This window comes from Leptosomus discolor, chromosome 14, assembly GCF_034619465.1.
Source record: "Leptosomus discolor isolate bLepDis1 chromosome 14, bLepDis1.hap2, whole genome shotgun sequence".
NCBI lineage: Eukaryota > Metazoa > Chordata > Aves > Leptosomiformes > Leptosomidae > Leptosomus > Leptosomus discolor.
This window is the reverse complement of record NC_141404.1, coordinates 11,582,017-11,607,298: the sequence shown is the minus strand read 5'-3', so window position 1 is coordinate 11,607,298 and position 25,282 is coordinate 11,582,017. Positions and strand designations below refer to the sequence as shown.

Here is a 25,282-nt window from a genome sequence, read left to right as displayed (position 1 = left end):
AAACAAAGGATAAGGAACAGAGCCAGTTTCTTCAGGAGACTTTCAAATCTGGCATTGTTTCGGATTTGGCTTTGGTCCAGTGTCAAATGCGTTTTCTGTGTTCCTAGAGCTGCCCTGCAGAGAGGGCCCTGAGGTAGCAGGAAACAGTTCAGTTACTAGAATTGTAGTTTGCTGGTTACTCTGTAAATGAGTGTGAGTAAATACAGGAAGAAACACAAAAACCATTATGCTCCATTTTGTGTGAAAGAGTCAGACTGCTTTACCGTTAGTTAAAACTAGTTCTTCCTCAAACCCTTCACTAGGATTACTGCCCTGTTAATGTTTCAGCTGTCATCCAGAAAAGTCTGATCTCAAAGCCCATTCCATCCTTCCACTCTCCACCACACTAGAGTGCTCCGTTGAGAACGAGGAAGCTGAGCAATCTTGACTTACAGCCTGAAGGACAATTTCAGTGCACTTGAAGCACATCATGTTCCCATGTGCTGGTTCCATTCCTACTTTGTACTTCTCATTAGTCACAATAGAGCAACGGTACTGCCTTTGCTCATGAAGGCCTTTGAGATATGATGATAGTACGTATTTCTGAATGGGTAAGACCTATCAGACTTAGGCAAATACCACATCAGTCACAAATAGTTGATATACACAACTTTTCTTCATACATGATTGTATGAAAAATTAAATTAAAAAGAAAAAAAAAGAGGTAGAGCAGGAAAGATTCCCTCTCAATGAATACAGGCTACCCCTGTAGCTGAAGTGGTTGCACTGAAATTGCCCTTCAGCTTCTGTGAATAAAGTTTGTTCAACCTCCTCTAATTCCAAACACCAAATTAGCATTGCTAGACAGGAGGAGAGTGTAAGGGTGGGTTAAGCATTTAAACTGGGCTTTTCCAGACAAGGGCTGAAACACAGATGGCCCCTTCTACTGACCAGTTAAATCCTGTATTGTGCTAATTCTGTCGGAGGACAGCATTTCAGTCTAATGTTTTCTCTAGCTACTAACCCACAGAGGTCTTGTCATATTTGTCTGGTTATTTTCATGTGGTCTGATTCTGTTGGAGTAAGTCTACTAGTTCTCTTTGAATGAATAGCAGGTGCAGCTGAGAAGACAAGGTTGTTCCAAGGAGAGAGTCATGATACTAATTTTCAGGAGTTTATTTCTAGAGGATTTCACTATTTCAGAAAACGACAACAGTCGTTGCCTTCAGGAAATCTTCGCAACCTTTGCAACTTTTCTATCCCATGCTGAGATATCAAAGGTTGCTCTTCAAGCGTAGCCAAGGAGCCGTGGGGTGCTGGGGAAGACTTTGCGCACGTCCATACGCTTCTTGTCAATGAAGAGGGAGTTTGCCTTCACCGAAATTTCATGTTCCAGCTTGGATTTGTTGAGGACCAGCATCTGCAGAGTATCACGGGCTTCTTGCAGACATCGCTTTAAGGTCTGTAAGGTGTCATCTATAGTGTAAACCTCAGTAGTAAGGCTGAAAAAAGAGCAGGAACAGGTTGCTCCCATCCCTTCAGCAGTCCCTAACCACGTGCCTTTTTTGACAGTGGGCAGGTCACGCTTTCATGCAGGATTTGAACAGCTGTCTCGGGGTGAACCAATATGAAACCTCTTTCAAACTCGCTTGCCTAGCACCTCTGAGAAGTGATGATTTCTTGCTTGCATTGACCTTCCACAGCAGATGAAGCCACTCTGCTGTGATACCTCTTTCTAATTGCCATCCTGTTGACTTGCAGCCTCTCGTTTGCACAGCCTCTCTAGGGCTAGCAGGGCTGTGTTGAGCACTTGCCTATGGTCCTGTAGAATATCGTTGGGATGGGTGTTACTGGAGAGTGTTGTTCACGAGAGCTTCAACTTGTGCAGCAGGGTGCTAAACAGTCCTGATTTGGTGCAGAAGCATGTCAATCGGAACAAGAATCACTTGCCAGAATAGCCATTGAAGGTGGAGCTCTGAAACCAAGATTTCCTGTGAGCTGATACCAGCCAGATTTCTTCCAGTGGTTTATGAAAGGAGATGTGGCAAATCTTTTCTAGTCACTGAGCTGGTAAACTCTCTTGGATACTGTCAGCTTTGTGTTTTGTCTGCTGTTCTGTTAATTGCTCAGTGCACTATAGACTATAAGAATCATTTTTCTAGAATCCCCTTTAACTTGTTTTGGGATAGTCCCAGTTGTTTCAGCATAGAAAAACTAGGCTTTGTTAATTAGTTTTCTGTCTAATCCCTTCAGCTACAAAGTTGGCAGCACCCACAGAGTGGGTGCCAAGATCAGTACTTCCTTTTAAATAAACAGCAAACTCAGGTAACATTTACATGTTACAAAGAAGTGGTTCCTTTGGTATTTTCTTTTGCTATTATAGTTGAGCTATTGGGCTGAATTTCTTCTTGCTTTAAACCACCTGAGAGAAATACACTTAAATTATTTAAAAGCAAAATATCCTTAAAAATTGAATTAGCAAATGGTTTTACTTTCTCAGATGGGATTTTGTCTCTAAGAAAAGACACTTTATTTGAGATGTGAGCTCCACCAGAAACTGTGATAGAAAAGTGTCCAAATTTCCAATACCCTTTCAGAATTTCTATTTCTAATTGCAGTTACAATGGACATGACATTCAACGATTTGTATCAGCTGAAGCATCCAACCTAACCTGGTCTGGGTTAGGGAGCTGTGGTAGAGCAAATCCATATGCACTGGAGGAAGGAGAACAGGATATGCTAATTATCTGTCAATGTCACATCATCTGTTCAACAGTGTACTTGCATAAACATTTTGGTTAAAATATTAGAAATTATATTAGATTGGCCAAAAACTTGCGTGTATGTTAAGCCTGAAATCCTCCGAAGAGCAGTGCAACAGCTTGTGAAGCTCTTCTATAACCCAGAAGCCAGTGGGAGTTGGATCAGTTCAGAACTCCTGTGTATTTCTTGGTTTTAAGCATGTGATTGTAATTCCCTTTCACTCTAATTGAAGAAAATATTCAAAGATATTCTGACGTTGCAGTGACTTCAAATGAATTGTCCACACTTTTTGAGACAAGACCCTTTGGAGCATCAGCAGCATCACTGGCAAGTGTGGGAAGAAGGGATAATGTGATACTCTTGATCTTAAATCAACCCAGTTTTATATCCTGGATACATGCAATCCTGCTGACTGGACCGCTATCAATCCTAATGCTGCAGCCATTTTTGTGGAAGAGCTCTTCAGGGAGGACGCAGAGAGAGAAAAAGACTCAGAGTGAGTATAAAACTGGAGTTATGTGTTCGTATTGAAGGCCATCTTGGTTTGTTTTGTTAATACAATGCCGATACAAGCTTATTCGCATGCCTAGTTGGTGGTGTGGTGGGAAGCGAAGCAGCAAATTCTCAGCTTCCATCGCAGCATAACTGCTAAGTGAAGGCTAGAGTGTCATCAGCAGTTGTTGTGGTTCCTTACAGCTGAACTCCTGCATCTAGAACAGGCGTGATTGATGTGACTTGAAAAGCCATGTGAATCTATATATATCCAAATGGATATAAATTAATTCAGCTCTAAAACAGTATTTTGTGAGGGAATGGCTGTGGAAAGCAGAGCATTAAGTTGAAGAAATGTAATCTATGGCTATGCCAAAGGAAGTGGCAAGATCGATTAAGGAGGTATGAGGCTGAAAAGAAGTTCTATTGCATTGTACAATTTATGGTTTAAGGAGTTAAAAAAAAGGGAAAAGATGCCAGTACAATAACCTAGGATTTCCTGCCACTTCCTTGCTTGAATAGAACCTTTTTGAGCTGATAAAACACTGTTTAGGAAGAATAATCTAAATACTCGGTTTAAGCATTCTGCATTTCATTGGATGTGAAGCTGTGGTATACAGTGAGATTATGATAGGGACAAAAAGAAAAAGGGAATAGTGTTCTAGTTCTCCTAAAAATATGCAAAATGCTTTTACTGGACTGTGAAATTCACCCCAGCTATGGGAGCAACCCTGGTGCAGTATTTCTTGAGAAACCCCCCCAGAGCATTTTGAAGACAGTCCTGCAAATAAGTTCTACTCGATGGGGTTCTTTAGAAACACCTCTGTGTTCCAGCTGGATTGGGGGAAGAGAAATGGGATTGAAATTGAGAAGAGCCTTCTTCAGTCACGAGGGAAGGAAGGCTGGTGTCTTGGACACCATCTTGTCTAGCCAGAAAGACACCATCCACACTGTACAGTGGCTCATAGGACAGGGATCAGCAGGTGGATGCCAACAAGCGCTGGGAAGCCACCACAGCTATAGAACTCAAACGTCTGCCAAATGAGCTGACCTGGACGAAGGTGATACTAGAGTCACTATATAGCTGAGAATTAGTTGAAGAGATGCTGCCTCCTTCCTTTTGGTGATTAACTTTTTAAGGAACTTGACCATTAGAGAGTTTTTTGCATCAAAAGACAGAATTTTGTCTGGGATAACATGTTTCTAAAATGAGGGATTTCCTCAAGTGCAAACTTGTGTTTCATACAGAGTGGAATTAAAATGAATTCCTGAGTCCCAACTCAGACAGGAGACTGAATCCCAAAAGCTATCGGCCACCAACAAGCACTGGAGCTCTTCACTGTCCTGGGAGAGGGACTCCAAAGGCAACTACACACCTGGAACACTAGATGTTATGGCCCATTGTTTCAATGTAGCTGCCTGGATTTTACTGCTTTCTCCCTGAATTTGTATCGCCATGTGATGAATCGCATCAGACTCACTCACACTGTCATTAAGATCCCTGTTCTGCAGTGGCTGATGAAGGAAGTGACAGAGGAGTCTGGCTGTACTTACTGAAACTGAGTGGCATCGTGGCAACGTTCTATGTTTGGCCGTTTAGTTCTCCTCTCCAGGCGGGTCTGGGCCACTCTCAGGGAGTGCTCCTTTGCCCTGAGGGATCTCTCCAGTGACACGATTGTCTGTTCTGTCTGGAAGATTTCCTGCAGTATCTGAACAAAGCAGAATGGTTTTGTAAGCCTCCCATGCAGACAAAATCAGACCTCACCCCTGCTTTTAAACACTCCTCTCGGTGCTGCTTCCGCTCTGGGATGTCATTTTGCTTAATAGAGGGGAGGAGATTCCTCTAAACTGCCATCAGTTGGGTGGATTTGTGTCATGTTGGCTTAATCTTGCCATGGCTTTGAAAGGACCTATGGTCATCAAATCATCCAGGAGAGCTAGAAGGAGGGGGCCGTACACTCGTGTATCACATGAAGGCATTTAATGACGTTGTTCCTGGGAAACAGGCTAACAACTTCCATGAAGAAATGCAACATCTCTTTCCTATTGCAAAATTAAGAAATTTGTAGGCAAACTGGAATATAAATTTATTATGAGCAGAAGAGAAGCACAGAATTATTGTGATGGAGGAAATTCCAGCTGTGTTTTTGTGATAAAGCCATTTTCATAGAGGCAGTGTTTATAGCTCTATAGGGACCTGTTTCCATTTTGCTTCATTATCTAGTTTTTCTCCTGAATCAAAAAATCTGCTGCTTGATCTATGAACATTTTGCAAAGGTAACAGTCCAGTAAACTGTCACTTTCATATAAACCTTCCTTCAATTCTTATTTCCTTTTGCCTCATAAAAATTCAAAAGCAATCAAATATGTCCCCTCTGAAAATGCTTCACATTCCAGGTATTTTGGGGACATTTTCTGCAAGAACACATGAACACAAGTCTCATATTTTCACACTGCAACTAAATGCTCAAAATTTTGAAAATTCCCCTGGGAGCTGTGGAGGGAAAACCAGCTTCCTTGAAAGGCTGATTTTCTGTCAATGGAGAAGATAGGGAGTGAAACATCACCAAAAAGGAGAAGCCCATGGAATTAGTATAGCATAGTTTTTAGTTGCAGTGCATCGTACTATCCCTGAGAATCCTGTAAGTGCTTCTTACGTGTTTTAATCTGCATGAAAAAATGGGAAAAATTGCAAGGTAAAAGTTTTGCTCAGTCTTAAAAAAGAAGAGAGAAAATTTTTATATTCAAGTGACGTTTCTCAGCCAATTGGTTATTACGTCACTTGGATTCATCAGGATTCATTACAGCCCATGTGATGAACCCGTTCAAGCTTTTCCTGTAGACAGCTTCAAAATGGAAGAGAACAAATTGAACTAACGTAGTTTTTCCACCAGTCTACTAAAATCAATACAACTTGAATTTCAACAACCACTAAAATGGCGTTAGGTGATTTAAAATACGCTGCTGTTTAGCTCTAGCCTACGCATTAAGTTGTACCAGGTTTGCTGCTGATGTGTGTGGTTTGAAAATTGAATTAGTTCCTGCTACTGAAAGGTTACTTATAGACAAAACCCCAAGAGTTAAGGATGCCAGGAACCTGTACCCCAGTCCAAATCCTAGGGGCTTGTTGACACTGTGTAGTAGAGCAATGTGAAAGATCTCCTGGCTAGCACTGTCCAAACCAGTTCAACCATCACAGCGAGGCCATTTTCCAGTAGGTGAATCACCTCGGACCCTGAAGCAGCAGCATATGAACGTGACTGTAGTGGTTTGAAGCCAGGTCTCCACACTGTACTGAGCCCTTTGGGTCCAAGTTGGGCTCTCATAGAGCTAACCTGAGAGCACTTTCACTCAGGAAGAAGTCTTTATTGCTGACAGACTTCAGGGGAAAAAATCTGGTTTGTTACAAAGGGAACACAGTATGAAAGGAAGTGAAGCTAACAGTAGTGAATTTCTCCCTATAATTTTATTCTGCAGTGGTTCCTTCTTAGTTAGATAATCACTCTGAGCTATCTGTGATTTAGAGGAAATATTTGTGCAGGCAACCCACTGCATGTTGATAGCTCTGTGGTTTGCAGCGGAACTACTTATGGTAAGACTGCCTTGTCAGACGCGTTGTTTTGTATCTTGTCTACAATTTTACCAGTTGCACGTGGCTACTAGGTAGGCTGCTGGGGATTCAGCAGATGTAAGTCAGAGTTTTACAAGTCTGTCAGTCCTATCTCTTGCTCCCACTGTTCACACTCAGTGCTAACCAACCACATCAACCTGTGGAGACATACCAAGGCTGTGAGGCAGAAAATGTGCAGTGCTTTCAGAGGTCAGCTGCTGCTTAGCAGGGCCCTCCTTTCCTGTGTTTATGTTACAGTTTCTGCCACTACAGTGGTGTTTCCCATGCTACGCCTTACTGCATGGAAGTGAGCCAAACTCACTATGGCATAGTTCTGTTACCTGGAATGGGGTATTGTGAGGATGTTGGCCTCTTACATTAATTCTGCTTACAATGGGGAGCAAGCTGTAAGCAGATTTATTTCTTTTTAATTAAAAGTGTAATTCAAAGTAAAAACAGTGAAGCAAAGCAGCACATATCTCAGCCGAGTAAGAACTGGGCAAAGTTATATCTCAATTTCAGGAAGGATTGAGTGGGTTATTTGCTCTCTACTCCTGTGGAACAGAGGACTTCCACTCTCAGTTCAGATTCTGGGTAGGACCTTTGTGGTTCGGACTTTGAGCTTTATTGGTAGTAACACTTTCTCTCTTGAGCAGCAGTTGGAAATGGTGATTCACCTTTGTGGAGCAAGCCTATCAATGAACCAGTGCAATTAAAACAGCCCAGAGCACTTGGTTAGAATTGAACCATGGCTGTGGAACCAGCTCCCCAGGGTGATGCTCCAGCTCACAAATGTGTTCGTGTTATGGTAAGCGTGTAACGTAGTCACTGTGCCCATGATTTTTCCTCTGATAATACGAATCAAAACTATTTGTTCACTGAGTGGAGTTAGGTTACAAGTTCTCTTACACTTAATTAGTGTGAATTGTTCTGATCAGGTTAGAGAAGAGGATTAAATTACTATTTTCTGCGAGAAATTTTTTTCTCCATTTATCTTGGAAAGCAGTGTAGGTATCTATCTATCTCCTGGTTATTCCACACGTGGAAGGAAAGCAGGAGGCCATCAAAGGGGACACAACATGTGTACAGAAACGTTCTGCAGCGGACTTTGGAAGCATTACACAAATTTATAAGGGGACCAGGGAAGAAATTTAGCAGTCTTCAATATTTCAGATAACAGTGCCACTTCTCTGCCACGAAGCCTTATTGTATTGACATTGCCTGTAGCAACCCATGGCCATTCCAGTACTATGTGACAATGTTTCTGTAATGGTTGGCTGCCCTTTACTCTTTCATTCTACTTGCATGGAAAAATAAATGACATCTCAGATGTGGGCTTTTTTGAGATGCAGAAGGAAAAAGCTGATTGTAGTACAATATGTTGAGCAGATTGCCCATGTATAAGCTGTCCTCAGTCTCTTGGAAAGGCCATACTCGTTAAGCTCAGCTAGCAGAGAGAGCTTTACAAAAGTGGTTTTCTGAACCCACACTTTTCTCAAATCCTCTTCTGATGCATTCATATGCGGCCACAGTGTGAGTACAACTGCCAGACCACCAACCATGTATTTCCAATTCAGCAGTAACATTTCAAGTGCAGAAATGTTGGTAATCATCAAACTGAGATTTGCTTCTGCTTCTTTACAGCACTTAGTGTGCCATGTGGTCAGGTAGCACCTGGCTGGGCCTCACTGCCCACTGTACACATGGCAAACGCATGTGTTCCCTTAGCTACACAGAAGCAGGAGACTGTATTATCCTCTCTTTTTAGAATACCAAGTCACATATGCATTTCCTCCATAAATTGTGGCATATAACTGACATAAGACAATAGCAGTCCTCTATCTAGAAGTGACTCAAAGTATTTAGAGCTTGCACAGCCCACAAATTCACACAATGTTAATTTTCAAAAAGGGCAAGCTCTGAAGTCTAAATAGAAAATGTTTCTCTTCATTGAAAAGCCAGTAGTTCATTAGTCATGAAAAGAGAGCTTTCATCTGAAAGTCACTGAAAGCTCAGTTTTATGTCCAACTCGGCACCACGTGCAGTTAACTACACTCTCGTGCCACACGACTTCACCAGGTGCTCTGGTGTCCTGCTTGTAAAGGCAGGAGTAGTCTGCAAGCACGTTACGCACAACCAAAGCGACTGACTAGTGCTACTGCGCAAACACCTCGTTCATTAGCTAAAGAAAAATATTGTTTAAACCTGCCTGTGAACTCAAAATTCAAACGCAAAACTATGCATCCGTCTTTAAACCATGCTTGGCTGCGTGGGAGTGCATGTGGCTTCAGTTCAGTGTGTGTTCTCAAATGATTTCTTACTGTTTTTAAAAGCCGCTGTCATTTGAGACGTACAAAGAAAAATGGCCTCGAGGGAACCACCTCCAACGCATGGCAGCAGCTTTGTACAAACAGTTTTCAGTTACTCACTCTGGCCGCACATTGGATAAAATGATTTAGATAATCAGCTGTACACAAACGGATTGGTAGGGAGGATCACCAGATAGTGTTGCACCAGTCTACGTCATTTCTGGATGACCTCCAAAGGCAGGAAGCAAAAACAACAAATTCTGAGCAGTGTGTTCCTAAGAGAGCATGGTGAGGCATTGGCTCAGGCAGCTGCCCCTCTGGAAACTTTCCCTTCCAGGATATGAGTAAAGTTTTGTGCTGCAGCATTCTTGAGAGCTTGTAGAAAACTGCGCTCCTGCTGCTCTCTCACTTCACCAAGGCCATGACTTTTATAGGCTGGATACAGTTAAACCAAGAGAAAATGCTGCTGAAGTCACACATTTTGTCATGTATTCAGGGTAGTCTTATGTAAATGTAAGCATTTTTAAAATGCTACAGTCCGACAGCTATCCTTGTTTCTTTGTTGTTTCCAAGGTTTGCTTAGTGATTAGCATACAAATGCAAAATGCATCAGGCAGGTCATATGGTAGGAGGAACACTCTTGTGCCTCCTCATCTTACAAATTTCTTTATGTTTAGTAATTTGCCTCTCAGTCGGTTTTTTAAACTTTTTTCATCCGTATTTCATCCAAATTATTTTGTAAAAGTTACATTTGTTGAGGTTATCATACTTAATTGAATAAATAGTGTACGACTGATTTCACAATTAATTTTAGGGTATATGACCACATTATTTCAAAGTAAAACTATGATCTTGCAATCTTCGGATTACAAGTATAACCCAGATCTCAAATCTGAAATTAATTTGGACCTGATCTTGATAGAGATTACCATGTCCTTTGCTATCATAGAATCATAGAATCATTTTGGTTGCAAAAGACCTTTAAGATCAGCAAGTCCGATATTATTGTTTTTAGGGTTGGTTTGGTTTTTTGAAGCTTAATTGCAGGTCACTGTTTTATGACTTACTAAGTTTTGTTTTGTTTTTAAATCAGATGGTGGTGGGGAATAGTCCAGGAACCAGTCCAGAAAAGAAAAGCACATTTAAAAGAAAAAAGCCCACATTCTTCAGCAGAATGTGACATCAGCAGGTAGTGCACTCAGATAGTTTAACTGTATGGAAGCAGAGTTAGAATCATTCTGAGCAGTAACTTTTGTGCATCGGTTGTGTTTACTTCTATGGGATGACTGAGTTTCACAGTGAAGAGAAGTACCGGTTTAGTTAGTGCCCAGAGAAAGTATCTTCAAACCAATGCACAGCGTAACTCCTCAAGCATATCAGGAGTGGGGAGATTGGTCTGGATTTGGGAATACTGAAAGCTTTTATTTATAAAGCTTCATAACTATAGGGCTGGCATAGGGCTGGCATAAATACAGTCAACAGATCTGAAAGCTAAAGCATATCCTAAGTTCTACCTGTGCTAAAGAATACCTGTAAAATCCCCAGCATTTTCTTTGAAACTGTCTTAAACATGACATTTTCACAGAAAAAAGGAAACTATCAGCATGTAAATAGTACACTTTTAAAGCAAAGAAGGCTTTAAATACACATTTGGACATTTAATCTGTGTCCTTACACATATTTGTCTGTTCAGCATAGATTGAAACAGAGGACCCAGGGACCTGGGCCTTTCATTCAGTCAGTATAACAATTTACAATCTTATAAAAATCTCCTTTCCACTGAATTCCAGTATGCATTTTTTTACTTTAACCTCTGAAAATAATCCAATTAATTGCACATTTATATGCAATCAGTTTCATTTTAACTTTACCACTGGTCCTAACAAGGTACAAGATGTTTATTTTAAAATAGCTTTATTAAAATTAAAGGAGGAGAAAAACCTGGGATCATTTAACTTGGCCTGGATTTTCTAAAATATTTTCAAAATAACAGAGGAAGCCATAACTATACACAAGAAAACGCTTCACTCTTGCCATACTTCCTTCCTACTCTTTTAACTATGGAAGAACAAGAATAAGCCTCAGTTCTGTTGTATTTCTCCTCCATCTTACACTGTATTGTGCTTTCAGATGCTGCAGGACCAGCAAATTCAGTGCATCATCATTGAGGAGACCAAAATCAAATGCTACGTTATTCATGTGGTTTTGCTAAACCTGGTCAAAATAACAATAAAACAGGCAGTTTGGGCCTTGTGCATGCTCCATTTTGTCTCAAGCTACCTCATCTGACCGAGGGGTATACATACCTTTAACAGAGAGACGTCTATAAAGAGACGGTGCCAGAGAGAAACAGCTATGGCTCATGCAGCTGCTTGTTACAGAGAATCCAGTCATTCATTAGTCATGAAATCAATATTATAGATTTTTGTCAGGAATGAGATTCTTTCTAGTCATTAATGAAATCTCAACCCAGTCATGGTAGGCTAAATTTAGCCTGACTTTGGAGTCAATGAATGCATTTGCCTCATGACACTTTGAGGCCTGAAAATGCTTCTTTTCTAGAAAAGCTACTACATATGTCCATGTCTGTTTCCTGCAAGAGAGCCCTTTCTTTGAATAAGGTACAGTTTTATAAATATATATGAGCACTGCTGCCTTGACCTAAATCCTGTTGGCTCTGCCAAGTCTTTAGGAATTTCCCGAGTGCAGATGGGTTGCAGGGGAGGGAGCAGTAATAGTAGCAACCACCTCAGTTTCTCACACATAAATGTTGTGGCAGAAAGAATTTATCTTCTGTATCAATGCTAGTAAAGCCTCACATCCATTCCATCCAGGCTGCCTTTACTTAGGAGCTCTGTCCCCTCCAGTGCAAGAAGTTTCTGTTATTTTGTAAATAAAGACACTCGGATTCATGACAACCTGAATGCATCCTGATGTGCAATGGCTGTCACTTGATTATGCTCACTCTAGCCTTCCCCATTCACGTCGCCCTTGAGCTGATCCATGAGGTGGAGCATTGCTGCACAGCATGCTGAGCAGCCAGGCTTCTCCTACACAGTCTCTCCACTTGCCCGTAGTTTGTTCTCTGATGTAGTCTATGCAAGCCTTTGATTTCATGGGATTAAGCAACAAGGTTAGGAGAGAGAAATCTGGTTTTGTCTCCAAGTGAGTGCCCTACCTTTCATCTGTAATTTCTCTTGGTTTGTAGGCAAAAGTCTATTCATAGCTTAAATAACCACTTCCTCCTTCAGACAGGTTTTTCCAGGCAAGTTTGAACTGCCTGCACCAACCAGCATGCCCCTTCCCAACTCCTTCTGAGTCATTCTTCATTAATCACTTGAAAACTTTACTCTTAAACCAGTTCCAATAGTAAATGATGAGATTAATTGTATACCCAGCCACCATGAATGGGCATGAAAACCTGTAAATAACCAAGATTTTAAGGCATACAAAGAGGAAGGAAAAAGAAGCAATCAACAAAAATATATTTTAAAAGCTATGTGAGGATACAGTGGGTGCTGAGATGAAAGCCTTTGTGGGGCAAGTGCCACAGGGAAAGTACTCCCTCTGCTATACACATACCCCTTGCTGCCGCTTGCAACGCTGCTGCACCTCTTGTACATGCTTCTTGCCTGAGCACCTCCCATCATATTTTAGTATTTCTTTACGTTCCTGTTCAAAGGAGCAGGCTGTGTCCTTTTCAACAGCCATAGGAGGGCTCCTGTCAGAACTTACCAGATAAGAAGTTTGAAAACTATGTCAGAAGCTGGTAGGCAGTTTCTGGTTTCATTGCCAGTGAGGTTTTCCTGGCTTTTGTTCTATATTTTATGCTAGTTGTAAAATTAAGTAGGTTCATCCCTTGAATTAGAAGGAAGTTGTGTAAATATAAAATATATTCAATTCTTTCAGCCACTATATAGACATACTCAATAGCTGCTAAGACAGGACAGGTTTTTTTCTTAATTTATAAATAAATTTGAATTTAATAAAAATAATGAGAGAAGGATGAAGACTCTGAGAGGGTAACTTATTTAGGAGATGGAGTAACTTACTAAAACAAAATACCATAGGTTCTTCAGGTGTAGAGTAAAAATATACCAGACAAACAGGACAGTGAGAGTTAATTTCCATCATATTTTGATGTAATATACTGCCTCTTTACACCCCAGGGGTAAAAACAAAACAAAACAAAACCAGAGCTGTTTCTAAAAGCACATGTTCTTAGTGAACTGAGTGGAAATACTCAGAAACATGGTTACTTGTTTATTGGAGTGGGTGGTTATTTTTTCACGGTTTTACTGACCATGTATCTGTTTTTCTACCATCTTTCTGATCCCTGTGCTCCAGGTAGTGGAACAGGAAGGCTTGCAGGAAGGGTGGTGCTGGGCACTGCCTCTGGGCATAGAAACACTTCTGAGCACAGTACAGGTGGTGGAGCTGGCAGGGATAATCTGCTGGTTAGGTATGGTATAAATACTGGACTATGTAAACATGTCACTTGCTGTTTGATCTGACTGATTCCCAGAGCTAACGTACGTAAACATCCTGCCCTATTGGTTATTTCCAGGAGAGTGAAGCCAAGGTAACTATTTATGTTAATATTAACTTTATGGAAAATAGATGCAAACATATTAATGACAGGCTGGCACCATGATTAAAGGTTTTCCTTCTTTTCCTAAAGATTTCTGTACTTTTACGCCAGATGTAGAATATGTTTACCAGAATATCTCTTGGCATAAACTGTTTCTTGAGGCATGCTGAAGACAATGTACTGCACTCTGCTACACTGAATTGTGTACACTACATGTTCTGTTTACCAGCCTAAAAATCTGGTCCTAGAGCAGCTCTGAGCCTGCCCAGCATCATACGTGGTGATTAGACTCTTGCAGAATATTTGCATTGCCAAGTGATCACACGCTCTGTGAGCCCAGTGATGATGAAACACGGTGGAGCTGTAATACCTCCTTTCGTTTGCGATCTAACCCTTGCCAAATATCTAGCCAGGGCTTCTGGGCTTATGCCTCCAGCACCTCATATTTCCAGGGTTATCCTATCCAAATTCTGGATTAACCTTGCATTGTTATGTCCAAGATTAATCCTAGAATCAAGTAAAATAAATTAATCATAGGCTTGTGCAGGTGGAACAGAAATGGAAGTGGGACATTTTCAATCTTAGTGTCAGAAAGAAGTCTTAGTTACGCACTAAGTCTGCACTGCCTGCAGGTCACTGGTCTGTCTGGTAGACAGACATTCCTCCTTGTAAGCCAGTGCCTGCAGAGAGATCAGAGTTTTCAGGAAGAACAGTGATCTCGGATTTGAGTTCCTGGTGCTAATGAAGCCATCTATCTGTGGTAAGCTGTTGCAGTGATTAATTCTTTTGCTCTGAAAAATAAGTCTAGATTTGTCTGGCTTTTGTCTGGCTACTGATTCTTCTTCTGGTTTTGTCTGCTCAAGCAAAAAGTCTTCTATTATGATTCTTTTTTCTTCAGTATAGATACCTGTGGATTTAGCAAGTTCTCTGCCCCTACACCAACTGTTACTTGGGTAAGCTAAATAAAGCAGTGCCATCCAGCGCTACTAATGTCACCTTTTCCAGCCTGCTAAAGAGGAACTTGAGGAACTTATTCCATCAATTGCTTCCTTTCCAGTCTTTTAATCATTCTTGCGACTGTGATGACTTCTGGGCTTTGGACTTGCAGTAGGAGATGCTTTATAACCCACCCTTGCTCCCACATACTCAGTCTGATTGCCATTGTAAAGATGGCAAATTGTCTTAGTCCTCTAGAAGCAAATCGAGCAAAAGTGGGCAGGGAATAATTTTACATAGAATCTCTACAGTGAACTGGACAGGGACACATATACCACAGGTTTTAAGGGCAGCATTTCCCTTCTGCTTTTGATAGTTTCCTGTTCCAAATTATTCAAAAGCAATTTAATCCTTTTTTTACTGTTCCCCTATGCAAATCACTTCCCAGACTTCTGATAGAATTGGGGTCTTCAGCCTCACCACCAGCTTCCCCAAAAGAAGTGTCAGGCAGGAAAAGCCAAATAGCAGAGGACAAAAACCTGAAGTGAAGAGAATTCAATTTCCTGGATATATCAGTGAAATAACAGTGAGAGCAGACAGCAGCTGGACTGAGAATACAGAAGAGCAAGTGGGAATCGCTGACAACCAGTGCTCTTTGGAGACTTCCCTTGTGCTGACTGGGTTACTTGGTCTGAATTTGGAGCCTGTTCAGTATTGGGGTTCAGACCAAACTGCAAATACAATAAAGGGCAAAAATAGATCTGATCTGCCCCAAGACAAGACATCTGTAAGTTGCTAAACCATCCCTCTAACTCAATGCAAATTGCTGTAGGTTTATAGTAAAAACTGTAGGGGACAGGTGACACATATTATCCAATGACAGTGTGTGCAGGTTTTCATTGTGTGCTGCCTGGTGACTGGAAATTGAAGGCATTTTGTCTTGTTTGGACTAGTTTAGACAGGAAAAAGAGGCAAAGGCTGCATGCCAACCAGCTTGAATGCTGGGCTTTGAGAAAGTTATTTCAGGAGCAAAAATCTGTTTTTCAAAGGCCTCCCAGGAAAAGGTCTTAGGTGCATCTCTTGGTTTGCCTGGACTGGAAAGTGTGTCTAGTTAAGGCAAACTAGCTGAATCTTGTTCTGAAGACTGTGTTTTGTTCATGAGCTTCGGAATATGAAGTGTGTGAACCCTCTACAGCGTGAACCTCAGTTAAATTCTATGACAGAAACTCAATCAGTTACAACAGGAAAATTAATTCTTGGAGTCCATTATTCAACTGTTTCAGTAACTCGAGGTAAACGGTGCAGGAACATGTTAGAAACAGAGGTACAAGTCCACCAGCAGTACCAGAAGCAAACAAATTGCTTACCAAACCAGATGGACTGCTGGGCAGTTATGCCTCTGAGACTTGTACAGTGTGTAACCTGAAATGGAGACACGGCATTGATGGAGAAGGTCTTGGCAAAACTGGTGTAATGCTTGATACAAGCCAAACCAGGACACCTTCATCATGTCAATACATTCTGGGTATCTTTTGGTATATGGAACAAACTTGTCTAGACATCGAGGAAGACAATATCCTAGAATAAGACTGAACATAATAATAATGGATTCCTGGTTTTCTTTACATTTTGTTTATGAGAAATAGAAACTGGGTGGTACTTGGGAGGAGAAGGCGGTGCTGGAAGGACTGCTGTAGCTTCTTCATACAGAGCCTTTGATAACGTAACTGTTACCAACTAGAATATCAACCCAGCAGCCTTCTGAACAGCAGTTCTGTGCAGGGCTGCTGGAGACAGCAGCCCCCAGGAAAGGAGGTATATGCTGCGATACGGGCAAATGGCTACTCAGGGGAAAATCCTGGCTCTTTAGCAGTAACCAGTAGAGCAAACATCTTTCATGCTTTATAAGCAGGGGAAAAAAGAGAAAACATTAATTTATGTGCTGTGACTTAAAACATATTTAGGTGGTTAGTTTTCATTTTGCGAAGAGGCCCTAAAAATAAACTGAAAACGTCTTAAAATCCTTGTGGCAAATGGAATGGCAGGAAAAGTCAATTGTTTCCAAATGTGCATTGAAAAAAAATGAGTGAATATGAGGCTTCTCTATAAGAGAAGGAGTCTGAATGGAAGTACGTACTGAACTCTGACTGAAATCATACAGCAGTAACACAGTGAGTCTCACCAGCTTTACAAGATTGACCTGTCAGTACAAACACAGCACCAGAATGTCCGTTTCAAAATTCAACTAATACATTTCCAACATGTCACTTATTTCAGGGAAAACTTACTGAAAAGGTGATATAGATAGAGATTAATACAGGTCTGTCTCCTTCTGTGCTATTTCTGCTTTGTATAATACGAAAGTAAAGGCAGAACCAATGTTTGAAAAGTTCACTGTCTGACCCACTCAGAAATATCAGGCTGTTTCTGGCCACAACCAGGACAAAAGTCAGGTTAAAGATAGGGAAATGTATTTCTCTAAAGGGAAGGAAAACTTGGAACCGAGGTGTCAAAGGCAGACTAGTGACGTTCTGCATGTAAATACTTTTAACTTTTAGTTAATGTAGGGCTTTTCCCTTGCTGCTGCAAAATGAAAGTGCAAAAATTTAAAGTCTTTGCCTTCCTCTAAACCAGATCAACGTGCTGCTGCTTGTGGGCCTTTTCATTTGCACACTTCCCAAAGGTAGTTCACTGTTGGGGGGGGGAAGTAATTCCTGTACTATTTCTGTGTCAGGAAATGGCCAGGGAATATCATCAATAAATGTAAAATAGGAAAAAAAAAAATCTAAGCTCTCTTTCCCCACTTTAACCATGTAAGTTGCAAAGGAACACAATCAGGTTGTGATTGTGGATGGATGTTGCATGGTTCCTTGTCAAACCTTGTCCTCTTGTCAGTCTGCCTGTCTTGGAGTAAGCTCTTCTCAGGCTGGGTGTGACTCAAAGGCGGTTTGAGGAAAGGTAACACAGGTCTCTCTTTCGAGGAGGTGCTTATTCAGGAGGGATGTAGAGAAGATTTCTGTGCCTTTGGGGTACAACTGAGAGAATCTGCAGCTGCCAGCTCAGGGAGTCTTACCTTGGCCAGTTGTGCTTGGAATTTGTTCTTCGCATCAGCTACCTCAGCAATACGGTTATTAAAGGCCAGGTTGGTGCTGATGAAATGATTCCACATCTCCTCAGACGTGCTCTTCAGTCCAGCTTCTGCATCCTGTTGGAGCTTGGCAGAGTTGGCCCTTGCATGTCGAGAGCACCTGATGTTGTCTTCGCTGAATTTAGCCCATGTTTCAGCCACTGAAACACTAGTCAGAAATTGAAGAGGAAAATTAAGAAACGAAAAGCGGAGGTGAGCTTTTTCCTTCCAGTGATAATTACACGGAATGACACTGAGCATTCATCCATTGAACTGTGCAGACTGTGCAATCACATACATCAGGTGATTCTACGTGTTCATATCCACTTTTTTTTTCCCCTTTTTTTTCCTCTAGAAACCAAAGATTTGTTAAAAACGAGCAAAGACTTTTGGAGAGCTGTTACTTCGACAGTGTCTCTATGGCTTGCTTGAATATTGTAACAAGACAGAGTTATGATTTGAGATTGTGAAGTACATTCACCATTCAAATACTGCTGTGTTAAAGAGTGATAAGGGAACTAACAAGTCATGAGCACAAAAACACTGCCCTCTATTGCAAGCTGCTTTTCTTCTGCTGTTGCTTTCGGCTGGGATGTGAGTCCTGATGAGGCCACTACTAATAAACAGCTTGAAAATTGTATGCCGTTGGGACATTTTAGTTCAGGAATTTTAGTTCAGTCTGTAATGCTAAAGCTCGGCCAAATAGTTTTGCTCATCCTGTTTAATACCTCTCTCTGTATAGCTTGATGGACTAATTTCCAAAGAACCCAGCGATTTTTACCGAAAAGATCTATAGTCCTGGGTGTACGCTTGCATGCTATTTCCCACATGGCACTTCACTGCACACCTGAGCTGAATTGTGATGTAATTGGAGGTGGGTTTGAACCCTGAAGGCACAGAACGGGGTAAGTCAAGCCTAGAGGGAGCCATCTGTACCAAGCAGTTGGAGGGCAAGGAGTCGGCTGCAGCAGGTGTAAACCCTTGTCCTGGCTGGAAAACCCAGCGCCCTGCGCAGCAGCCCTGTCGGGGCTGCAGCCTGCCAGCTTCTGCCTGGCCTCCAGCACCGGCAGCTGTCAGGAGGTGGGAAAGAAGTGAGGAGGAGAGAGGGTTTCCCACCAAGGAAAACCAGGGCCATACGGAGAAAGGAACCAGCCGAGAGAGAAGCCCCTGCTTTCGGTGTCGCTTCTCAGAGGTAAGGCTGGGTCTCCTGCTGTCATCAGGCTCCTACTGACACCAGGGGGCACAGCAAAAGAAGGCTGCAACAGCCACTCCTACTCACGTCCCACTTGCTTTTTCCACTCCATGGTAAAAGTTGATGCTGTCTGATGTGTTCCTCAGGTCAAAGCACTTCACATCAATAACATGGGCCGAGTTTTTGTCAGAAAGATCCTGCTCCAGGGCATGTTGTGCATCTCTGTTGATGCTCTGAAGGGGAAAGGCTTACTTTAATCTGAAACCCCTTTCATGCTGTTCAAGTGCTAAAGAGTTAATTTCAATTGCTTCCTACAGTGCTTTATTTGATAGTTTGTTGGCATTTAGAGCAGCTTGACAATGTTTGGTGCTGTAATTGAGCTAGAGGGAGCTGCTGTACCATTCACCTCTTCTAGCCTGTAGCCAGTATTCCCCAAAGAATTGTATTTCACTCACTGCATAGTTTTACCTCATCAAATGATAAGACATAAATATCATTTGCATTTACTAGTATATTTGGGTACTCACAAAGAAATAAAATACATTCCAAAGCCTCCCGTAACAAAAACATATATAAATGTACATAAAAATAATTGAAGTCCGTAAGTCATCTCAGACCTTATGATGTGCTTAGATCCCCTTTTTTATTGTCAATAATAAATGTGCTTTGAATTTAGTTTTGTAATTAAAAAAAAAATCCCTGTGGACTTCACTCCAGCGTGCCACATAGCAATGCTGGCACAACTAAGCTGTAATTTTGGTGCCCCTCATTTTAATGAAGGATTTCAGATGAAATATTCCTTTAACAATTGAGTGATGGTCATCTTGAAATAGTAAGCACTGCTATTCTGTGGTTTACCATACCAATTCTGTCACTGTAAAGAACAGAAGTGGAGGGTAATGAGCATCTAACAGGCTGTCTTTTGCCTTTGCTCTTTTCAGTCTGTGGTTGGATACGAGCTAACACTGAGTTCAGCTTTCCTATCTTTAAAACAGGAATTAAATGTAAAGTCTTACCCCAACTGTTGACTGATTTTCTGTGCAAGTTTTGTTAACATTTCTTGACGGTCCTTGAACACATCAGTCTCCTACAGTGGAAAATAGACAGTGTCAGTGCTTTCATCAAATGGCATTTGTTTTAGGGAATTACCCTTTTTATTCTGCATCCTAGATGTTGCAACCATCTCACCTATCTCAAATGCAGTGTAGGTCGAGAAAGGCAGTGTATTGGTCCCTCTCTTCTTCGGTGCTACAAAGGTATATCTTTTGACTTGGTTTTGTATGGCTTTTTATATCAAACAGGTTAGTAGATTTTATTGGGTGGAGTCATTCTAATCAAGTCAAATTTTGCTTGGCTTAAGTACCATGAAGATACTTGAAACATGAACCTTAACCCCTTAAACTACCCTCTCTAACTTCTTACACACTTTTCCGGAACAATACAAATATTTTGCTGCAGTGGAGTACGTCAAAAATAGATCTGATTTCAGAAACAGGCTCCCTAAGGAAGTATATTGTGGTGTTCTTGAAAACTATAAATACTAGTCAAAGACATTCAAAGCCAATTTGTCAGCTTAAATGAAATTTAAAATACTCAAATCAAGCACACTGTAAACTATGCAAACGACGTTATGGTGTTCCAGCCTCTTTTGTTTTCTAAAAACTCTGTTTTAGCTCAACATACCCTCATACCTCAGTGTGTGCAGTTTTGTGAGTTTTGAAACAGGGAATAAAGTCGTTTAAATTCTTTGCAAGTCATGGAGACACCCCAGATTCAAAAATACAGGCTCTGTCTCTGTATATGTAGGAGTTAGAGCAGCTTCAGAGCTGGCTTTCCTGGTATTACAAAATGAGCCGTTGTAGTCCTTCACTGTCACTATCCAGCTTGCTCCACAGGGAGAGCAGTGCTTGGGGAGATCAGGCAAATAGCCTTTATTTTCATTGTGAACAAATAGTTTTTTCATCTGTTCAGGGGGAACATGGAGCAGTGTTTCATCCTACCCTGAATTCTCATGCTAAATTAAGTGCTGAAATACTTCAGCCAATATATCTTAGCTCCCTGATTGCTCATTGAAACTCTCAAACTCCAAAACTCCAAGTTGCAGGCTGTAGGCTCTGAACAAGCGCCTCGGTTTTCCAAGTGGTTTGCACGTCCTTCTGTATCCAGAAAAGCGCTTGAAGCAATGCCATTGTCCCATCATGTTCTTTCCTAGCATTTCTGTTCTTGTACACATACAATATAACTTCTTTCAAATGTGGAGGCAAAATGTTAATTGGTTTTTTTCTATTTACAAGATTTAGCCAACACTACTATCCATCTTATTTTCTTTGTTCACTAACACTCCGTATATAGCAAGGCAATGAACCAGCATTTTCTATTGTAAGCCTGAAGAACTTCTGAGATTTTACAGGCCGTGGCCCAGAAAACAATCTTGAGAAAGTTTCTGCCTTGTTTTCTAGGATCAGGGCAGATAGAACTGGACAAGAGCTCACAAGGATGCTGGGCTGCTCCTTTTGCTCCAGGAAGGATGAAGAGAACTTAACCATCCCCAATATATATAGTTTTACCAAATTGTTTCCTCTTTTCCCCTGCTCAGTGTTGCAAATGAATGAAAGGAAGAAATTATTGCCCTGTTTTTACCCTGATCAATATTCCGTTGGATTTTAGTTATTTCCACCGTTTGAAAAATGAACTAGTAAGTCTGATCTTACCTTTAGGAGGTTCTTTTCCACATCGTCATGAACTAAGTCTACACCCTTGCGCTTCTCACGGTGGTACAAGCATTCTAGGGCGATCTGCAGGCAAACCAAGGAACATGTGCAAGAGGCTCAGTACTGCATTGTGGAGTGGAACCTTGACCCTTGCTGAAGGAGCCACTGAGCTGTCAAGTAACAACCATCTCGAGGGTGGAACACAAGGATAGGAAGTGGTTGCATTGTGCTCAACAGATCCATCTTGGCAGCTCAGTCCTACTTACCTGTTCATACAGACTTTTAAGGATTAGTTGTCACCAGAGCTGCCACCTGATGAGCTGCTTGGGAATGTGCAACAAGGCTACATTTCCACTTGCCCAAGCTTTGTTGTACATGATGTGGATTAAAACTCCTGCGGTGTTCTACACTCCTCCATCCACAACCCTTTAATCTCCTCTCCCCTCATCCAATCTCCCCAGTGCCAAAGTTGGGCAGGTTCATGCCCATACGAGAGAATGACTGCGTAACTGCGGTCTCGAAGAGTGAATTCAGTTAACCTGCCCCAGAAGGTCAACTTTACTGTCTCATCCGCTTGTTTAGCACCATACTCATCAATGAAACAGCAGGAGCTGGCACAAAGCCTTTCAGCAGGAAATGTTCCCTGAACAGAAAGCAGCCTCAGCCTGCCCCTCAGAATCAGTACAGATACAGGCAATTCACAGAGTCATTACTGAATTGTGTTATTCTGTGTGTATTTGCCTAGAAACATGAGCCATAGCTTCAATCAGCAGTATTCCAGATGTTGATGAGATCCCTTTGACTCCAGCTTTTGCATGTTTTGAGTTTTTGCTAGCATCATTCATTGGCTGTCATATTACTGTGGCTTTTTCTGTGGTAATTAATTTTCCTTTATGATTCTGGGGAACACAAAATTGTATGCTATCCTAAGTGAAAATATTATTGGCACCAAGCAATGGCAGAAAATTCAGAGCCAGATAAGAATATCGGGGTATTGCAGCTTCCAGGGCCATCGTCTGCTCTCCTGTAATGTACTGAGCTGAGCGGCCAGCGCCTGAGGGACGCTCAGCCTCCTGGAGCCTCAAGCCCAACGGAAGGAAAAGAGGGCACAGAAATGTCTTGATAGGTTTCTTTGTTGACTTTCTATAGAAAAGCCCATGGTCGCCAGGTTTGCTTCTTGCTGAGGGGGATGTTTCACCAAGATCTGTCTTGATGATAACACTAAAAGTCATACTAGTATTCAAAAGAGAGAAAACCATTTTCTGTACCCATTGCGCAGGACGGGCATAGAATCATAGCATCATACAGTCATTTGGGTTGGAAAAGACCTCTGAAATCATCGAGTTCAACCACTCTCCTAACACTGCCAAGCCCACCACTAAACCATGTCCCTAAGCACCCCATCGATACATCTTCTGAACACCTCCAGGGATGGTGACTCCACCAGCTCCCTGGGCAGCCTGTTCCAATGTCTCACCGCTCTTTCAGTAGAGAAACTTTTCCTAATCAGGAAATAACTCGCTATGTCAAACCTACCTTCCGTGCTCCTTGCATTTCAGCTATGGCACATTCAAGCCGCTGCTTTGCCATCTCCAAGTCGTGGTTCTCCCAGCAGACACTCTAGCTCATGAGTGAGCTCAGATCTCCAGAAATCAATGTTGGAGATCCTCTCTCCCAGCTTTCTACTGCTGTCTTCTTGCATCCGATGGGTCAGCTGATCCTTATCCCGCATCAGTCGCATTGAAGCAGCGTTCAGTCTCGCAGCAGAGTGCCTGGAGGCTTCAGAGCCTTTTAACTGAGCCGTGGTGGCGTGGTGCCAGTCCCGAGTGCTGCAGCAGGCGGGCAGGGTAGAGCGTAATGCAGGCAGGACAGTGGGCAGCCGCCCAGGGGGATTTAATGGCTGGTCGGAGCTGGGAGGGACCGAAACCCCTTGGTGAAGCCGGCTGGGCCTGCAGGAGCTGAGGTGGCGGTAGCCCGGTGGGCAGTAGGGCCGATAGGTGTCCTTGGTGGTGCTGGTGGGAGCCAGCTCCGGGAACAGGCAGCTCTTCTTTGGACCACAGTAGCTGGCGAGGTGCATGGTCCCCAAAAACTCCATCCTGCCCGGGGCTCAGACAGCTGCCCTTGGGGTGTCTGCGGTCGCTCTGAGCAGCCCCGGGGCCTCAGCCGCCCCTGCTGGGGCTGCGCGGTGCCTAGTGACATCACAGGCGTGTCACAGAGGGCCAAGGGCTGTGCCGTTGTGCCAGCAGGCTGAACCTGGCCTGGCTCCCGGGGCTCTGGGGGGCCTCCGGCCATACCTCCTGGCCTAGGGCATGGTGGGTTTCCTGCCCAGCAGCAGGGCTTTCCCCCGCAGCGCAGGGCTGCGCCTGTTGGCACCCGGAGCTCTAGACACGCCAGGCGACCCTTTGGGGATGGGGCAGAGGGGTTTGCGAAAGGCCCCCCCAGGCAGGTCTGTAGGTTTACCTCCAGGGCGCTTCCCGGGAGCCAAACGCAATCAAAGTGGTTCACGGGGATCAGGTGGTGGCTGCAGGGAAAGGCAGCAGTGGAGACAAGCCTCCTGACCCAAACACCGACTCTGGGAGTCATCTTTTGCACTTGTTTGGCGATCTCTGCCGCTGGTTGGTGCAGATGGACAAAAAAAAGTCTGACTGTCTTGGGCTTTGCTCTTCCCCTCAGCTGTGTTCATCTGCCGTAAAAGTACAAAAGAGGGGCGAGACCTTCCTCTGGGGATGATTTTTCTCCAGTTTACAACCTTGAGGAACTTCTCCGATAACTTTTCTAACTTTTCCTTTCAGCCGTCCGCCCTGTCTGGCAAAACTCTTCAGCTAGTGAAATCCAGTGCTCTAAAATTGTATTGTGACCCACATTCTGTGCCAAGAATTTTGAACATAAAGAATTATTTGTAATCAGGCACTGGATTTCACTAGCTGAAGAGTCCTTAAATCGGCACAGATTTCTTCTAGGTTGAATGCAAGACAATTGCAATTGTTTCTTCTCCGGATATATAACTATGAAACAGCTTGTTGACCTTTTTTACAAGCTGGGGAAAGAAAATAGATCTGTGTATGTATGTGTCTATATCGATGTGTATGTATATGCATTACATTACAGCTTAGCTGGTCTCAGAAAGCTGGCACGCCATTCCAGCCCAGCTAAAAACAAAGTAGCGGTAATTTTCAATAAACAGTCCCTGTAAGGTCAGTTTGTCTTCTCATGATGTTTAAAATCTCTACAACTGTGAGTGCTCGCTGCAGGGAGGGGAGGCGCGGGCAGTGGAGCCACCCACAGTGGGCAGGCACCAGCCTGGGGTGTAGAAGTAGGGTCAGATTGATACTGCAAATGCTCACGCACACCCAAAACTTTCCTTATGCAGTAACTGAGGGAACTAATTCTCAGCAGCTGCTCAGGAGGGTAAAGTTATTCCCGAGCCTGAGAGATGGCAAGAGTGCTGGCAGAGTTCAGCGCGGAGTTCAGCCTGGCTCAGACACTGCAAAGCCTGGGTTTTGCCCAGAGACCCCTGCAGGAAGAGCCCTTGCTGGCTCGGAGGAAGAGGGGTGCTGAGGCAGAGATTTACT

At 42.7% G+C, this 25,282-nt stretch overlaps 1 protein-coding gene across 1 annotated transcript; it reads right to left on the bottom strand.

Annotated features, from left to right (window-relative positions):
• Nucleotides 1-1,267: 1,267 nt before the first annotated feature.
• On the bottom strand, nucleotides 1,268-23,805 carry TEKT5 (tektin 5). The gene is given in 8 exon segments (XM_009955382.2): nucleotides 1,268-1,481; nucleotides 4,789-4,943; nucleotides 17,754-17,976; nucleotides 19,087-19,230; nucleotides 20,016-20,086; nucleotides 21,711-21,794; nucleotides 23,247-23,319; nucleotides 23,321-23,805. Coding segments are annotated over 8 exon segments (1,449 nt in total).
• Between the last annotated feature and the right edge of the window lie 1,477 nt (nucleotides 23,806-25,282).